This window comes from Anolis sagrei, chromosome 1, assembly GCF_037176765.1.
Source record: "Anolis sagrei isolate rAnoSag1 chromosome 1, rAnoSag1.mat, whole genome shotgun sequence".
NCBI lineage: Eukaryota > Metazoa > Chordata > Lepidosauria > Squamata > Dactyloidae > Anolis > Anolis sagrei.
Window position 1 is genome coordinate 277,917,732 of NC_090021.1, and position 19,228 is coordinate 277,936,959.

At 42.5% G+C, this 19,228-nt stretch overlaps 1 protein-coding gene across 4 annotated transcripts in view; it reads left to right on the top strand.

Annotated features, from left to right (window-relative positions):
• The window catches only part of MAPK8IP1 (mitogen-activated protein kinase 8 interacting protein 1), a 70,900-nt gene extending 52,274 nt beyond the window's left edge, over window positions 1-18,626 (top strand). For 2 of the 4 annotated variants that reach the window (XM_060764052.2, XM_060764059.2), the window contains exons 5-12: window positions 1,451-2,323; window positions 3,735-3,810; window positions 6,511-6,683; window positions 7,370-7,479; window positions 9,457-9,606; window positions 11,922-11,992; window positions 14,988-15,086; window positions 17,316-18,626. In XM_060764052.2, coding sequence (XP_060620035.1) covers window positions 1,451-2,323; window positions 3,735-3,810; window positions 6,511-6,683; window positions 7,370-7,479; window positions 9,457-9,606; window positions 11,922-11,992; window positions 14,988-15,086; window positions 17,316-17,388 — 1,625 coding nt within the window. In that variant the 3' untranslated portion in view covers window positions 17,389-18,626. The remainder of the gene's footprint in view (window positions 1-1,450; window positions 2,324-3,734; window positions 3,811-6,510; window positions 6,684-7,369; window positions 7,480-9,456; window positions 9,607-11,921; window positions 11,993-14,987; window positions 15,087-17,315) is intronic. The other 2 variants (XM_060764069.2, XM_060764078.2) reach the window with 1 other exon arrangement.
• Window positions 18,627-19,228: the final 602 nt, after the last annotated feature.

Sequence of the window (19,228 nt, forward strand, 5' to 3'; positions counted from 1 at the left end):
AGTACTTGGACCTCCTTCTTACATCATCCTAGTGGCTTTTCATGCTGCCTTTCATCTTGAAATTGATGTTGAAGTTGCATTAACTGACAAGTGGGATATGAGCTGACTTTTCCTGCCTCAACTTATTTTAGACCAGACTTCTTTCTTTCTTTTTCTTTTCAATCCTGACTTTCCTTCCTAACCTTACATTCAGATCCCCTTGTCAACAATTGGATGGCTTTGAAAGTAGTAGTAGTAGTAGTAGTAGTAGTAATAATAATTTATTTTGTACCCCATGTCCATCTCCCTGAAGGGGCTCGGAGCGGCTTACATGGGAACAAACCCAAGATTCAACATAGTTAAAATATTACAACAAAATTCATTAAAAAATTCAAACAGTATAAACAACACAGAGTACAATACATAGTGAACGTTTAGCAACCTTCAATGGTCTGAATAGTGCACAGTACTAAGGTTGGGTTTTTTTTTGGGGGGGGGGGGGGTGACTGGTGCAAATCACTTGCCAAAGGATAGGGTTGATGGATAAAGTGCTAAAGGAAAATGAGAGGATTAGGAGCTAGAGGGTAGTATAAGGAGAACACTATGTCTCTAAAGGGGACAATGGTAATGTGCAAGATCTGATTATGGATCAAACTGGGAGCCAGAACTATGTTGATAACCATCTAGTCAAAGTTACAGTGGAATATCCACGTCTTTGGTTCTTTCCGGAAGGTGGACAAGGTGGGTGCCAGTCTAATCTCCCTCTCTCTTTCACTCCCTCCTTCCCTCCCCATTCTCCCTGTCTGACTGGGTTATTGTATGGAGAAACCCTATGTATGCTATTGGGAGCTCCTTGGACTAAGAGTGGGTCACAAATGAAAGAAACCATACCTACATGTCACCTTGAGTTATGCAGTTGTGACTGTTGCATTTGCAAGGAAAACCATGTTTACTGGGAATCAGCAGCTGTGATTGATATGGTTCTGTTGCCTTGTGGATCAGGATGTAGTTAGCTTCTGTTGCCACCCCCCCCCCCTCCCCTTGTGCAAGCAAGCTCTGTTGTAAGAGCGAAGTGTATGATGGGTCACAAAGGAAAGGACCTATGGAAGTAGGAAGCTTGCTTCTTCCTGATCAACAGGGAAACAGATCCCTATTAATTGATGTGGCTGCATCCTGGTATTGGGATTCACAGTTCTGTAACTATATTGCTTTTATATACCTAAATCTTATGCAGGACTTTGGCCATTTTATTATTATTTAGAATTTGAACAGCAAATGCATTCATTACTGATTATGACTATCCAGATGGGTAATGTAATGATCTACAAATTGGACAGCTGCTCTCAGCCTTTTAGATTTGATACTTTGAGTACTTTGATATAAAACAGGTGCTTGTGCTGATGGTGTGAATTAACTTTTGCCCCTGTTTCATTGGCTGTCATCTGTGTTTCTCTCTTCCCACTCCTCACAGGTGAGCAGACCCCTCCCCATGACCACGTTTGCCTGAGTGATGAGGTCACTCATCAAAACAGCACAACCTCCACCAAAGATCGAGGCACATCTACGGAGAGCCCGTGTCGGCGTACAGCTGCCACGCAGATTGCACCAGCCTGTGTTGTCTCCTCCCGGGTACCTGAGAAGCAACAGTCTACCAATCGTCCCGTGCCACAGAACCCCACTGTGGTGGTAGTGACAAGGGGGCCAGAAGCTTATCGGGACCGCATTCGCTACCAGACTGATGTGAGACTGGAGGCTACAGAGGAGATTTACTTAACACCAGTACAAAAGAATTCTGACCCTCTGGAGTCTGAGAAGCCATTCATGTCACAGTCCAGTGACAACCGGATGTCGATCAGCTCAGACATAGACACTTCCAGCTACCCACAACTGGCAGGAAAACCTAACACTTCAATCAGTGAGGAGGATGAGGTGCTGGACTACTTGTCCTCACCTGAAAAAGTGAATGGATCAAGAACTGTATGTGGCAGCAGCAATGGCAGCTACCGGCCTCGCCACAGCCTTCAGAGGGCATCAGTGAGCTCTGACACCAGTGCCCTCTCCTATGATTCAGTCAAATACACACTGGTGGTAGATGAGGATGTGCAGCTGGAACTGGTCAGCCTGAAGCAATGTTACTCTGGTTACAGTGATGAGAGTGATTCAGCCACCGTCTATGACAACTGTGTCTCTTCACCCTATGAATCAGCCATTGGGGAGGAGTATGAGGAGGATGCCCTGAAACGTGACTCTGTCTGTCTCTCTGAGGACTCCACCCCTGAGGCAGACATCCATTTCTCCAAGAAGTTTCTCAACGTCTTCATGAGTGGGCGGTCGCGCTCCTCTAGTGAGTGCTGAAGCGTGGGTCATTTCCAACAAGCACAGATGGAGGGAGTGGGGAAAACATCACTGTGTGGCATTAAATCCTGTTGCACTGTGGTATATTGAAAGGGCTGCTGGGTAGTAAAGGGCCAGTTCCAAAAGAAAAAAGTATGTTTAAGACCAAAATTGGTCTTATTAAAACCTCATGGCAACCTGAATGCATAGTGCAAATGTGTTCATTGCAGGTTGGAAAAGTTGCCTTTTGGAGTATAGTTTTGTGCTGTTTGGGGTATTCAGGAAACCATAGTCCAGGAAAGTAATTTTTCCAAGATCTTGACATTTAGGGTCACTTGGTTGCAATGCTGATGTCTGAGCTCAGAAAGAAATAGGGAACATATCATTAATCATAATAGCTTGTGGTCATGTCTTCAAGATTTCTTAGAACTTCAGTAAATCTTATTGATATATCCTGCAGCTTGCATACTTAGAAAATCTTCTAATGGCAGTCTAAGATGTGAGAGCTTAGAACTTAAAAGGAAGTGCACTGAATTATCTAAATATGGAATTAATCAGGTATTCATGTTTGTTCTCATATTTGTTCTGAGAGCTTTAAGTCATTTTCTTCACAGTCACACTTTCTCAGGGCCTTCTTCTCTGTAGTATATCTAGAGATAGGCAAACATTTTTATGAGAACTGAAAATAATATGAGCATTGGGTTGTTGTAGGTTTTTCGGACTATATGGCAATGTTCTAGAAGCATTCCCTCGGAAATGTTTCATCTGCATCTATAGCAAGCATCCTCAGAGGTTGTGAGGTCTGAGGATGCTTGCCATAGATGCAGGTGAAACATCATGAGATAATGCTTCTATAACATGGCCATATGACCTGAAAAACCTACAACAACCCAGTGATTCCAGCCATGAAGGCCTTCAACAATATGGGCATTGTTGCCCTTTGGGTATGCATGTGTCTTCCCCCTTCTACCCCCTATCATTAAAATAGTTTTGAGGCATCTGAAAGATTGCACAATTCTGCAGTGCCTGTTTAGCAGAGGTGAGAGTGAGAAGTGTAGGTGCCATAAGCAAAGACCTTCGTTTCACCATCCTTAACACTGGAAAAAGATCTATCTGAAACTGTTTGTTTTCTTCTATAAGATACCAATAACTCAAGATATTCGATTAGCCTCATGTAGACTAGAGACCATTCAAGAAATTAATATAAACTTGATAGGTTGTTCAGCAGTGGACCTCTCTGCGCCGGAGTGTGGGTTGGTTTTTTAACCCCTCTAATGTACTGCAGGAAATGATTGCACTGAAGGATTGGCATGTTATACATTTAAGATCAAAATGATTCCTGAAGGCAATTGTATTATTGGGTTTTTAAAATATTGTCTTTAGATGGCTGTAGCATTTCCCGCTCCCCCTTTCATTTTTAGGTGCGGAATCATTTGGACTCTTCTCTTGCATTATCAATGGGGAGGAGCAGGAGCAGACTCATCGAGCTGTCTTCAGGTGAGTTGACTGCCGATGAAATCCACCCTCATGTCCTTCCACTGAAAAAACAGAATCTCCCAGTTCAAGTCACTTCCTGAATATTTTACCAGCACTGGAGTTAAAGGGAGATTATCTAAAGCATAAAACATATTTAGTAGCCTAGATCTATGCATATCAGATTAGGTTATAGACTGAAAAACACATTTGGACTTAATATGTTAATACTGTGCTGGTTTTTTGATAAGCATCAAGTCTTCAGTTTGGGTGGTAATCAAGATGCAGTTGACTTCCAGATCCATGGGTTCTGCATCTGTGGATCAACCACAGCCTCCAAATGTTCAGAGGAAAAAATCCCAAAAGCAAAACATTGATTTTGCTACATGTCAAGCACTACTCCAATGAGTAGGCATAACCTGATGTCTTTTCACAGACTCTCAGACTCTCTAGCACTTATTTAAGTTATTTTCTATTTTATATAAGGACACCATTTTGCTATGCCATTCAATATGATGGGATTTGGCTATCCATATGTTTTGGTATCCACAGGAGTCCTGGAACCAAACCCCAGTGCATACCAAGGGCCCATTATTATATATTTTGGGTTTTATTCACACTACTGATATTTTTTAGGTTTTATGCATGCAAATTACTGCTCCATATAGCCCAGTTGATAGCAGTAGTGGGCAACTTATCCCCCAGATGTCATTGTACTGTAATTCCCATCGTCTTTCAACATCGCATATGTGGGCAACTAATTGTGCTGGTGGGAACTCAGCAAGATGCCAACTACTTATTTATAGGGTGAAAAACAGTTCTCAGAAATACAAACTCAACACAGTTCATACTATTACAATGCTGTGTCTAATTCTGGACACCACAATTGAAGGGAGATATTGAAAAGCTGGAATGTGTCCAGAGGAGAGTGATTAAAATGATCAAGGATCTGGAGAACAAGCCCTATGAGGAGCGGCTTAAAGAGCTGGGCATGTTTAGCCTGCAGAAGACTGAGAAGAGACATGAAGGCCATGTATAAATATGTGAGGGGTAGTCATAGAGAGGAGGGAGCAAGCTTGTCTGCTGCTGCCTGGAGGCTAGGATGCGGAACAATGGCTTCAAACTACAGGAAAGGAGATTCCACCTGAACATGAGGAAGAACTTCCTAACTGTGAGAGCTTTTCAGCAGTGGTGGAGGCTCCTTCTTTGGAGGCTTTTAAACAGAGGATGGAGGGGGGAGGGTAGGGATTCAAATCCCCACCCCCAAATTTTTCAGTTTTTTTTTAAACTAGTTTAATCATAAATTTTAACTGGTTAACCAAATCCCCATGCGAAGTTTATGAGAAGCAAAAATTAAACAAGTCTCTCCAGAACTGCAAGCACTATCTCAAGCAAATGTTGACCATTTATTCACACTGTCATTACTTGCATCAATAGCTGATATAGTGGAAGCAACCAAGTTGGCCCACCCACAACTGGTAGGCAAAGCCTAAGGCATGGGGGGGATTTGAAGTCCCCCATGAAGGAGATGAGAAAATTGATTTAATTACGTATATATAAAATATAAAATGAATCATACTATTTAAATTGTTTTGTGTTTGGGAACTACTTCTCATGATTCGCTAAAAAAAAATTCAACTCCCCCCCCCATTCCCCCCCAAAAATATGGCTATGCTCCTACTGGATGGCCATCTGTTAGGGGTGCTTTCAATGTGGTTTTCCTGCTTCTTGGCAGGGGGTTGGACTGGATGGCCCATGCAGTCTCTCCCAACTCTATGATTCTATGATACTATTAGATTTTGCAGTTTGCTTTGTCAGAGCAATATGCAGTAGTTATGAAACTGATTCCAGATGACTGGGACATCAAGAAATCCTTTTTGCTGTCTGAGCATGGAGACCCCTCTAGATCATATTCTTGGCCCTTGTTGCTGTTATGATGAATACAGACAAGATTTCTGTAATACTTCTATCCCTTGGAGAGGTCAGATGGTTCAATAGTTCCTTAGATTTATTCAATTTTCCCTAGGAAGAGCTTTAGGCTAGTGTTTCACCACTCTCTCTGACTGTTCTAGATACATAGTAAATGCTCTCAGCATGAAAACATTACCTTTCCAGACAATTGAAAGGATAGCCTGTTTGAAGCTCAACTTATATGAAGTGGCAACTTAACAGAAAGGAGTTCTGTGGCCTGAGATTATGTGACTGGCCTATGGCATGGTTGTTCAAAATCAAAGCACTAAAACCTCAGAGGGACATCTTGTGGCAAATTGCGCCGCTGTATCAGCAGGGAATTAATAGAATTTATTGGGCATTGCCCTGATATCTTCTATGAACAGCTGTGATTTTGTAGCTCGCATGAATGATTTGCTACATCAGGACTGGATAAATAATATCAGTACTGACTGGCAGATCCTTTCCTCCACAGTTGTAGTCCAAATAGCCCAACTGATGAAATCTCCAGGTATTATCATTTATATGGAATTTCGTACAGGACTCTTTCTTGAAACTTTACACAGTTTCAAGAGTTTTAGAGTTTTATTTAACAAAGTGTGGTGGAGGCTCCTTCTATGGAGGCTTTTAAACAGAGACTGGATGACCATCTGTTGGGGTGCTTTGAATACAATTTTCCAGCTTCTTGGCAGGGGGTTGGATTGGATAGTCCACAAGGTCTCTTCCAACTCTATGATTCTATGAAAGTGCCAGTGATTTTTTCTCTCTCTCCAGGTTTGTGCCTCGTCATGAAGATGAACTGGAACTGGAGGTAGATGATCCTTTGTTGGTGGAGGTTCAAGCAGAAGATTATTGGTATGAGGCTTATAATATGAGGACAGGGGATCGGGGTATCTTCCCCGCTTACTATGCTATTGAGGTCACCAAGGATACGGATCAAATGACAGGTAATGAATCCTTCTATAATTCTGTCAGCTCTCTCCTATCTGAACCTTTCTTTCCATTCCAATGTTGTGATATGTATCTCCACCAATACTTTTCTATCTGCCTTGGGAGGATTTTGAAACCTGCTAGACTTTAAAGTATGAAGAGAAGAATGAAGGTTGTTTGAAAATATTGACAGAATTGGATCTTGTAGACTGTCTGAGAGAATGAAATGGATAGCATAAGCTTTCATAGTCTGTTTCCTCAGATTCACACGGAGACATGAGTTTGTGACAGTTTATACTACCCACTTCATTTGATCTCTAAAGTGCTCCAAGATCTCTTTGCACGTTTGAATTTTGTTATATTTGGGCATAATCGATGTACATTAAATTCCTGTGGCTGTAAGATAAAGAAAAAATATATCCCCTTTATATATATATGTGGGGGGGGGGGGGGGGGGTGGTCAATGACCAGCATCATATATCCCCTTTAATTGTTTCCTTTTTATGCAACCATTCATGCCTTTAGCATGTGTTTATACATTGTCTGAAGAGTTAACACAATTTGCTTGTTTTATACAAATCCTGACTTATAAAAAGAAATGTGGAGATATATAACTTGTATCCAATCACTGGAGAGTCGTGCCATTAATTGAAACAATGGGTAGGGTGTTTTCTCTCACCTGCCTTGCATTTTGATTTTTCAGATTCAAGTAAAAGCAACGATTGGGTGGATCAATTCCGGGTGAAGTTTCTTGGTTCAGTCCAGGTCCCATATCACAAAGGCAATGATGTGCTCTGTGCAGCTATGCAGAAGGTACATTTCCTCTGTGCTTCCTAGTCTGGTGGTCTAGTTTTTCCACAGTACTTTTTTTTTCCAAGATAGAAGTGAAATTTTATTTATTTAGATGATATGGTCAAAATTCTCTTGGGTTCAATGCATTCAAAGTGAATCCCATCCAGATGCTTCCAATCCTTGCTTAGCAGGTAGCAGTTGCTGTGATCAATGGGGATTTGCTCTCCTGGCAATTAGGAAGTTGGGTTTCTGTGAGTTTTCGGGGCTGTATGGCCATGTTCCAGAAGCATTCTCTCCTGACATTTTGGCAACATCTATGGGAGGCATGCTCAGAGGTTGTGAGGTCTGTTGGAAACAGGGCAAGTGAGGTTTATATATCTGTGGAATGTCCAGGGTGGGAGAAAGAACTCTTGTCTGCTGGAAACAAGTGTGAATACTGCAATTGGTCACCTTGATTAGAATTGAATGCCCTTGCAGCTTCAAAGACTGGCTGATTCTTGCCCGGGGGAATCCTTTGTTGGGAGGTGTTAGCCTGCCCTGATTGATTCATGTCAGGAAGTCTCCTTTTTTTAGTGTTCCTCTTTATTTACTGTCCTGATATTAGAGTTTTGATTTTGCTAATCAAAACGGCCAATTGCAACATTCACACTTGCCTTGAGCAGACAAGAGTTCTTTCTCCCGGCCTGGACATTCCACAGATATATAAACCTCACTTGCCCTGTTTCCAACAGACCTCACAACCTCTGAGCATGCCTCCCATAGATGTTGCCAAAATGTCAGGAGAGAATGCTTCTGGAACATGGCCATACAGCCCCAAAAACTCACAGCAACCCATGGTGTAGTTGTTTGAGCACTGAGGTTCGCAGAAGCTGGGGCTAACAGTGGGTGTTCACGCCGTTCCCCAGATTGGAATCTTTGACTTTTCAGTTAGCAAGTGTAGCAGATCAGTGTTTAACCCACCGCACCACTGTGTTTAATTCTAATTCGGCCAAATTCACTGTCCAAAGGGACACTGCCACCATCATTTTTCCTGTGGTCTGAGAGTGCACCCTACCTTGTAGATGGTTGTGCAGTACCCCACTGTAAGATCAGGAGCTTGGATAGATCTCCATGACCAGCAAGGAACAGCAGCAGCAACACAGATGAGGTGACTGCCCAATGGGGCAGATGCTTTCTTGAGCCACCTGGACAATAGCCCTGGATTCTGCAGATTTACACCAGGCTAATCTACTCTTAGTCAGATATGTCAAATGTGTTAAACATTGTGGCTGAAAATACTTACAAGTTCAGCCATGCCAAAACAACCCAAGCGCAGGGACTATTTTAAAAATAGAGTGAAATGTAAGTGGCACCATCTTAGCTTTCATCCTTTCTCCACTTTCTGCCTGCAGTTTCTCTAAGGGTCAGATCCTATGATCTCAAACTCAGAGGTTTCCTAAAGCTAACAACTAGGGAGGAGAGGGCAGATAAAAACCAGTTCTAGAAAAAAAAAACTGATGGGAAAAAATACAATGTATTGTCGAAGGCTTTCATGGCTGGAATCTCTGGGTTGCTGTAAGTTTTTCGGGCTGTATGGCCATGTTCCAGAAGCATTCTCTCCTGATATTTCACCTCCATCTATGGCAGGCATCCTCAGACCTCCCAACCTCTGAGGATGCCTGCCATAGATGCAGGCAAAATGTCAGGAGAGAATGCTTCTGGAACATGACCATACAGCCCAAAAAACTTCCAGCAACCCAAATAATCCAATATTTCCAAGAGGTAGCAAGGCAACCTGCAGCTTCAAATAGTTTCAAATAGGTTACTGGATTCCTTTATATCTTCCTATGCTAAAACAAACTGCATGGTTATCCCTTTGAAGACTGAGAGGGAAGGGAAACTTTCTAATGAACATTTTCCATTATGAGGAAGGTGATTGTCAACAAAGACTCATGCTAGTGATTTCTTCCCACTTCATCTCAAAGATGTTACTGGATTCCTTTATGCCTTTTTATCTAGGTGCTCGCCATGTCTTCTGTTCCTCCACAGATTGCCACCACCCGCCGCCTCACCGTGCACTTTAACCCTCCCTCCAGCTGTGTCCTGGAGATCAGCATGAGGGGAGTCAAGATTGCTGTGAGAGGTGATGATTCCAAGGATCCCAATAAGGTGGGTTCTGACTACATGTTCTACCACTCTGCTCCCATCATGGTTCTCAGATCCCTTGAAGGTACAGCTCGCCATGCTTTGAGTGCCTCATTACCTCTTCCAGAAAGATGCAACTCCGAATAACCTTCCAGCTAGTAAACAGAAGAGAATATGCAAACAAAATCATGATTTGCAGGCTGGCACAGCTTGCTTTTTCCTGCAGGAGTCTGCCAGATAAGATAGCAGAGCACCGCAGTGTTCATGCCCTGTAGCCCAGACATAAAACTACACGATCACAGCCTGTAGGTACATTGATGCAATGGATGGTCGGTTTGCTAAGCTGCTCCAATAATCTATCAAGCATTGCGAAAGCTTTCTGCTACTATTTTAAGCAGTGTTTTGTAGATCTGTGTGCTAAAGCTCCTTTGATTAGCCTTTCTGCATAAGTAGCTCACATGGGGCTTTCAAGAGGAAGGAGCAAAGCCATTCAAAAAGTGCATTCTGTTGATAACGAAATTGCCCTGCCAGGGTCAACCAAGGTCAGCCAGCCCAGGATCGGAAAGACAGAAAGTGTGTGCATATGTACACAAATAAGCATATTAATATCTTTAGGCTATATTTTAACAAACACTGCTGGCTTCATTTGGATTTTAAAAGGTATACATTTGCCCTTGACATTAAGTCTAGTTGTGTCCAATTCTGTGGGGCGAAGAGCTGGTGTGGTCCATAGATGCCTTCAGGGTCATGTGGCCAGCATGACTGTATGGAACGCCGTTACCTTCCTGCCGGAGTGGTACCTATTGATCCGCTCATATTTGCATGTTTTCAAACTGCTAGGTTGGCAGATGCTGGGGCTGACAGCAGAAGCTCACCCTGCTCCCTGGATTTGAAACACCAAGCATTCATCAGCAAGTTCAGCAGCTCAGCAGTTTAATCCACTGCACTACTGGGTGCTCCTTTAGATTTACTCAACTATATATATATATATATATATATATAATTTCTTTTTCTTAAAGCATGCAAAGATATTGTTCCCACAATTCATATTTTGTACACAGACCAACCACATGAAAAAATGGCCATGAGCACAAAATGAAGGCCTGAAAATTATTCCCATGTAATCAGGATGAAAGCCAACACTGGGACCAGGCATGTAGCTGGGGGTGGGGGTGGTCCACGAGAAGGCCTTACTGGTACATTATTTAAATTGTTATGTTTATTCATATCATGATCTGATCACCATGCTCAATATATCCCATATGCATGGGGCTATTGGGATAACGATACAAAAGGTTTGCTGGGGAAGATGCTCATCCCGCCCTTTGAATCAAACTCAGCCCTCCCTGAATCAAAATCCTGGCTACGGGCCTGACTGGGACCCTAGGGCATGAAGAACATCATTTGACTCATACTTCTGAGACACCTTCCTTCCTGTTCCCATATAAGACCCTTGAAGAGGAGACAACAGGTTGCAACTTTCCTTCATGCCATCACACAGGCATCTGCAGAAAAAAAGACAAGTGGTTGCAAGATAGACAGTAGCTTTTAATTTCCCAAAACAAAATACAGTGTTCTCTCACTGCTTTGCGATTCGCTATTTGTGGACTCGCTGTTTCATGGGTTTTTGCTTCCCAGTTTATGGTTGTCATTGCCCAGAGCAGCATTTTAATTCCACCTCCTGGCAACGATGTAGTGTGGAAGGGAGCTTCATCCTCCCTCTCAGGAGAGAGACAGCCAGTCAAAAGAGATTGCAAAGCAAAGCAGAGATAGCTAGCAAAAAAAAAAAAAAAAAAAGTGTGGTGCCTTTAAATCTCTCCTTGCTTCTGCCTCACCCTCAGAATTTGATATACATATATATCATCCCTATTTTACAGATTTTCACTTTTTGTGCATGGTTCTGGAACGTAACACCCGCGATAAGCTAGGTAACACTGTACAGGATCCTTCTATAATATGTGCTTTGGCTTTTCCAACAAATGAAAATCGATTACATATTATTTGCTCGGTTGTTGTAGGTTTTTTCGGGCTATGTGGCCATGTTCTAGAGGCATTTTCTCCTGACGTTTCACCTGCCTCTATGGCAAGCATCCTCAGAGGTAGTGAGGTCTCACTACCTCTGAGGATGTTTGCCAGAGATGCAGGCGAAACGTCAGGAAATAATGCCTCTAGAACATGGCCATATAGCCCGAAAAAACCACCAACAACCCAGTGATTCTGGCTATGAAAGCCTTCAACAATATATTACTTGCTCCGTAGTTTCAAGAAATGCCCCCTGATTCCCTGACATTCCCAAGTGTTGTCCTGATCTAACACCTGGTTCTCTTTTTATTCTGCAGGCAAATAAATGTAGCCACTTTTTCCAGTTGAAGAATATTTCATTCTGTGGATACCATCCAAAGAACAATAAGTAAGTTCCTGGAGGTGGTCAAAACACAACAGGAATAATGAATGACAAATTAGTCTTGTTGTGTTTCTTTCTTACAGTGTGTTCTAGACCGAGTAATGTGGCTACATGAATAAAGGGGACAGGTTATCAATGAAGTTTTGCCTGCTACAATTCTTCCTTTCACACAATTATCAGAGATGTCATAGCCCTGTGCTCTTTTTCATGTTACCCCGGTAGGATTTGGGAACTCTTCAGATCTTGGTTATCTTGATGGCATGACACACATCTTCTTACACCTTCAGATTTAAGCCAGTCCTAGAGGCTTGAGAATATATCTTAAAAGGCTATTGGCTTGTTGCTATAAAGAGAGAACTTACACAAAGTGAATTCTCCATCTTGAAGATTCAGCTACAGGCATTTTTAAACATTGCTGTCACTAAAATCCTGACGAGGTGGGTGTTTGTGAAGTAGAAGGTTCTCACTCTGCAAGTTCAGAGAAATCATGAACTGGACAGAACTAAAAACAGAAAGAGCTGAAATAACATAATCTGCACCATAGAGGAATTCCTGGTCCCACGAAAGATAAACACCTAGTTCCTGACCAGATAGTCTTTAGGCCCTTCCACACAGCCATATAACACAGAATATCAAGGCAGAAAATCCCAGAATATCTGCTTTGAACTGGGATAGATGGCAGTGTGGACTTCGATAACCCAGTTCAAAGTAGCTGTTGTGGATTATTCTGCCTTGATATTCTGCATTATACAGCTAGGTGGAAGGGCCCTGTATTGTCTGGCAGCTGGCATGCCTTTTCCCAAGTTTAACTGGTCCAAATATCCTCCTTTCCAAGACACGGATAGTCTGGGTGCTATTGTCCATCCTCCAAGTAACTTCCCATTTGAATTTCTGTGGTGTCTTAAATGGACTGCCTTTGAAAACGGTTTTCACTTGGCTCAGAACACAGCAGACAAAGTTTTGGCTGAGAGGCTTGTTTTGACTATATTTTGTTGTTTCAAAAGAGCTTCACTGACAACCTATTCACTTTCAAGGCTGGTATGGAGTCCTAATGCTTTACTCCCATAATGCTAAAAGGTTTTGGACCCATGAATATAAAGGAGCACATTTTCCTATAACAATCTGTTGTGTGCTAAGAACATTGACCAAGGCAAGTTTTAACAGGCTTCTTTTAGAGATACCAAAAAAAAAAAATCCCTAAGGAGATTCATCTGGCTTCAAGGCTTTTTTCTTTTAGATGCCTAACAAAACGCTTTTTGTCCAACATACATTTTGAACATATTGTTTGTCTTAAAATCTGTCAATACTGTGTGTTTTTATGACTTTATATTTGTACTTTTGCTCTTGGTTTTTTGGTATTCTCTTTTGTCGGCAGCCATGAGGATTTCAGGGGCAGAGGTGGCTATCAGGCAGAATAGACATTTAATAAGACTATAGTGCCGGAACCACTGACCACATAGGAAAGCTGATGAAGAAACGCAACCTACAAACTATCTACAGACTCACTAAGAAATTCCAACAAATGCTATGTTTAGCAAAGGACAAGAGGGATCCTCTCACCTCTGCAGGAGTCTACCATATACCATGTAGCTGTGGACAAGTCTACATAGGGACCACCAAACGCAGCATTGCCCAAACATGAATCAAGGAACATGAAAGGCACTGCAGACTACTTCAACCAGAGTAGTCAGCCATAGCAGAGAACCTGATGAACCAACCTGGAAACAGCATATTATTTGAGAACACAGAAATGCTGAACCACTCTATCAACTACCATGTCAGGCTACACAGAGAAGCCAATGAAATCGACAAGCATGTGGATGATTTCAATAGAAAGGAGGAAACCATGAAAATGAACAAAATCTGGCTACCAGTATTAAAAAAACTCTAAAATCAAAACATTAAATAAAGAACAAAACTCAAACACAGGGGAATTCAGACAAGAAAAAATCAGGGCCAGATAATGACCTCCCAACAAAGGATTCCCCCAAGCAGGAAGTAGCCAGACTTTGAAACTGCAAGGCCATTAAATGCTAATCAAGGTGGCCAATTGCAACATTCACACCTGCCTCCAACAGAGAAGAGTTCTTTCTCCCACCCTGGGCATTCCACAGATATATAAACCCTACTTTCCTAGTTTCCAACAGACCTCACAACCTCTGAGGATGTCTGCCATTGATGCGGGCAAAATGTCAATAAAGAATGCTTCTGGAATATGGCCATACAGCCCGGAAAACTCACAGCAACCCATTTAATAAGTAATTGCTGGCATCCTAGATTGACTGTTTAGTTGCACCGCTGTAACTAAGGAACATCTCCTGGCTTGATATAGTCACCCATCCTGTTTAAGAGCCAGGAGGAAGGAAGACTACTCATCATGGCATGCAAATAATTAAATTTCAGTCCCTACTCAACAAGAAGCAAAGCTGTGACAAGGATGTGCAACCGAACTCCTGCTTCTGATTCTTGGTTCACTGGCAGGAGGCAATTGGAAACTTCTTTTCCCTTGTGCCCTGTAAAAAAAATTGACCCAATACACTAGCTGGTAGACTCAGGTAATATTGACAAAGGTTAACAGGAAAACTACATACTCTTACTGAATACAAATTACTTATAGATTTGTAATTCTAGGTCATAAATCCCTAACTGCAGTACTGAATATTAGCCAGTTATTTCACATGTATTGCCTGAGAGGTAGCCCAATTCACTGACATATTGGAGAAAAGCTAAATATGTCTCAGCTAAGATCAATTATAGAAATCTTTGTTTTTCCTCATGGCACAATTTATCCAGCTTCCTGATTTTATCTATATGTTCAAAGCAAAACTTGTGATTGGCTCTTGACAAAGTTGATGTCTTCACCGTACACAAGATATTGCAGTAGGAATGGGATTAGAATATCTGCAAGCCTTTTAGCTTAGTAAAGACACCATCCCTTTTGGGGGATACAACAGGCCAAGCTTCTAGTTCAAGTTCATATATTACATTTTTTTTCTTTCAGGTATTTTGGGTTCATCACTAAGCATCCAGCTGACCACAGATTTGCGTGCCATGTCTTTGTTTCAGAAGAGTCCACCAAACCACTTGCAGAGTCTGTAGGGTGAGTTACAGGTTATATCCTGGAAATTCCTGTAGTTTACAAGAATGCCAAGCTAATTGGAATTAAGAGCCCAATGCTGCCTGCAGATTGATGTTTTTGATGTCATTTATCTATAAATAGTCAGGAATGGCCTCTGTTTCACTACCAAGTTGGTGTGAGGCTTACTCAGCTCCTTCTGGTCAAGACTTAGCATTTGTCTTGGCTTGACAGAGAAGGAATCAGCACATCCTGGAAAACAGTGCCAGGAAGATGAAACTTTTGGCGTAGGCATTCTATATTCTCTCTACTAATGACTTTCCAATAATGACTTCCCAAAGCAGGTTTGAAAAGTGGTGCAGAATGAGATAGAAAAGCAGATTAGTGCCTGAGTTCTTTGCTGACTCTTCCTTGTATGGCATCGAAGTAATGCCTTGTGGCAGTAAGAGTTTTCTGCCTGGGACTGGAATTTTTCTGAGAGGCAGATTCATATTGTGATTCAGCCCACACTAGTACATTTAATGCTAGTCTGTTTACAGAAGCAATATAAAACACATAAAAGATACCTGCATGAGGCCACAGCATTTACTTCTGAGAAAAGTGCACCTTTCAAATACAGCTTGCTCTTAATAGGAGTTGCCACATGCTTGCATAATTTGCTCCTACCATATATTACACAGATCACTTGGGTGAGCTGCTACACATTCACAACATGTCTGGTACATTATGGCTAATATGCTATTAGAGCACTGGTGGAATTCAAAGGACAGGAGGACAAAGCCGCCTCCTTTCTCCAGCTTTGCAGAATAAGCCAGGTGGCTCCCAGCCAATGATTGAGTCAGTGTTGCAGCTCTTACCAGGCACCATTCAGCTTAACATTTTAAAAAAAAAAAACAGCTAGGGGAGAAGAAACTATTTTTGCCCTCTGACTGGAAATCCAGGAGGGCAAAGGTTGCTCCTGGCTGAGCATTACAAGCCAAAAAGCGGCACTTGCAATCAATCTGGTTGAGGAAGGGAGTCACAACCAGGCCTTCCAGCTGCTCTTTTGTGGCTGTGGGAAACCTACTGTGCAAGGAGAGACAAGATACCTTCTTGCAACAACTTCTTTTCATTCGATTATGTTGGTATAACCCACTGTTGTTCCAGCATCAGTAACTAAACAGATTCTGGCCTCTATCTATCTATCTATCTATCTATCTATCTATCTATCTATCTATCTATCTCCACACACACACACATACATGAGACAAGATACCTTCTTGCAACAACTTCTTTCAGTTTGCTTATATTGGCATAATCCACTGTTGTTCCAGCATTAGTAACTAAACAGATTCTGGCCTAGATAGATAGATAGATAGATAGATAGATAGATAGATAGATAGATAGATAGAGATAAATATACAGTAGAGCCTCACTTATCCAACATAAACGGGCAGGCAGAACATCTGATAAGCAAAAATGTTGGATAATTAGGAGGGATTAAGGAAAAGCTATTAAATGTCAAATTACATTATGATGTTACAAATTAAGCACCAAAATGTCATGTTTTACAACAAATCGATAGACAAAGCAGTTCAATACATGGTAACGTTATGTAGTAATTACTGTATTTACAAATTAGCACCAAAACATCGCAATGTATTGAGACAGCTGTGGATCTGGGTGGGAAGCAAACTGCGTTGGATAATAAAGAACATTGGATGAGTGAAGGCTGGATAAGCGAGACTCTACTGTAGATATAGTGTTCCCTCACTCCTTTGCAGTTTGCTTACCATGAACTCACTGTTTCATGGTTTTCCCTGTGCAGCCCTCCTCATCCCCCCCCCTCACACTTTGCCTTTTCTTTCCTCTCCTCTTTCCCCTCCCTCCCTCGGGTACCCATGCCACCCTCCCCTGATAAGAGGGACACTTTTGCCTGCACGGTCCTCCTGCTCCTCGCCTTCCCTCCCTCCCTCCTTGCCTTCTTTCCTCCTTCGTTTTTCCTCTTCTCCCTCTCGCTGGGGTCGGTAGATCTCAATTTAGGCATATGAGGTATTTGTGACAAATTTGGTCCAGTGAATGAAAATGAATCCTGCATATCAGATATTTACATTACGATTCACAACAGTAGCAAAATGACAGTTACGAAGTAGCAACAAAAATAATTTTATGGATGGTGGTCACCAGAACATGAGGAACTGTATTAAGGGGTTGTGGCACTGTTCCAGCTCTTGTGTGATATGCCCCTCTCTCTTCCCCTTTGTTTGTTTGTAGGAGGGCCTTCCATCAGTTCTACAAGGAATGTGTGGAATACACATGCCCCACAGAGGACATCTATTTAGAGTAGGGGGCAGGCCTAGCCCCCTCTTTCCTGTACAGACAAGAGTCATTCCCCCATTGTGCATGGACAAGCCGCTTCAAGATGGAGGAGGAGTAGGCATGGGTGCCATTTCCCTCAGTGCTCAGAGCCCTGCCTTCTTTCCTTTGGGGCGCTTTGGGCTCAAGAGAGTTGGGGATGGGTGGGATGGGTAGACAAAAGGGGGTTTATTATTTTTAATATACATACATATATATATATATCCTCTTTTGGTTTATTCAGAGAGAAGCACCCCTGGCGGAAACAGGTGCTGCTGCTGCCGCCGCACAGGTTTAGGAGAGGAGGAGGCGTGGGCACTGGATCCAGAATAGGGCTGGGCCTGTCACTTACTATGCATATGATTGGGGAGGTTAAAGCACTAGATATATATAGAGAGAGTGAGAAAGACTGAAAGAGAGCGAGAGAGAGATTGAGAGATTTTCACAGGTTCTTGGATATCTGTTCTATGCTAAGAACTGCTATAGTCCCAACTGCTCTGGTTAACCCATGATATGGTAGTTTGTTTGGACTGGCGTGCTGAAAACAACTGCCATGGAAGATTCAATAGTAAGCTTGGGAAGATAACACAAGTGAGGAAGTGAACCCCTGATTGGGAGGCAATGGAGTTCTGAGTAGGAAAGAAGAGGAGAAGTGGCAAAGAATCAAGTTATGGTGAATTTTGTGCCCACAAGTCCTAAAAGATGGGTATCCTCTGGTGTCCATGGATATTATTCTGTGCCTGCAAAAAAAAAACCCACTAGAGAACTTCTGGTGCCTGTCTCTTTCTTTCTTTCCTTTGAAAGACAGGAGGATTTCAAGCACAGAGGCAGCTGGGAAGGGCCTGTGCCCTATTGTCACGTACTGTTCCAGTCCCATGCTCTGTCGTCCCCTTTTCCTCATCGCTCTTTCCAACTGCAGGGTCAGAGCTCAAGGGGGGAATATGGATCCTGCAAGAAAAGACTTGAGATCCAGCGTTTGTGTGTCTGATTCATCTGTATAAGGGGGTCTGCGGGGAGCTCCAGTCATAAGCACAAAACTGAATCAGGATTGGCTGGGTCCCACTGAGAAGCGAAGCGTAAGTGACAAGGGGGCTAATAACAAGAGCTGCAGAAAGGTGTGCCTTTGCCCTCCTCCCTCGTCCACCAGCTCCTTGCAGAGGGGAGTTCTGTGCTTCTGCTGGATCTGCTCTGATGAAAAACAATGATTAAATGTTGATGTTTCAAAGACAATATGTTGCTTCTGTTTTCCTCTCCAAAGGGGTGGGACCTCTAAGCAAATGCACTGCCTTTGAGCCTTTTTGTGAGTATCTATTTTGAGAACTAACTGTAGTACATCAACATCAGGAAACTGCTGAATGGCCTTGGTTTTCACCATTACACATGGGCAAATGTTTCATTGTATTCTAAAAGCGTGAAAGGGTCTTATTCAGTCTAATGGTCTGTAATGACAGTCCTGACACACGTAGGCTTGTCTTTCCTAGAATTGTTTGAGGTGAGACTCTGAAGTGCGAAACTAAGCAGGTGAATCATTACATCCCACTCACATGTCCTTCCTTGATTCCGTCAGCTGTCAAACCCCAGCTGATGCTTTCTGGCATGGCAGTAGGCCGGAGGTAATTCAGATGACCAATCAGCAGCTGGTCTCAGCTGAGTATGGGAAAGAAATGGGGCTTGCTCACTGATAGTGTGTGTTCTCTCCTTCCCTGGGAGCCCAGAGCAGCCATATCAAAATCTAAATTGCCCTTTTCACCTCCACAACAGCAACTGCAACAATGGCAGTTCCTCCCGGTGCTTGTTAACTGTTATGGGAAAGTTTGGAGAAAGTGCAAAAG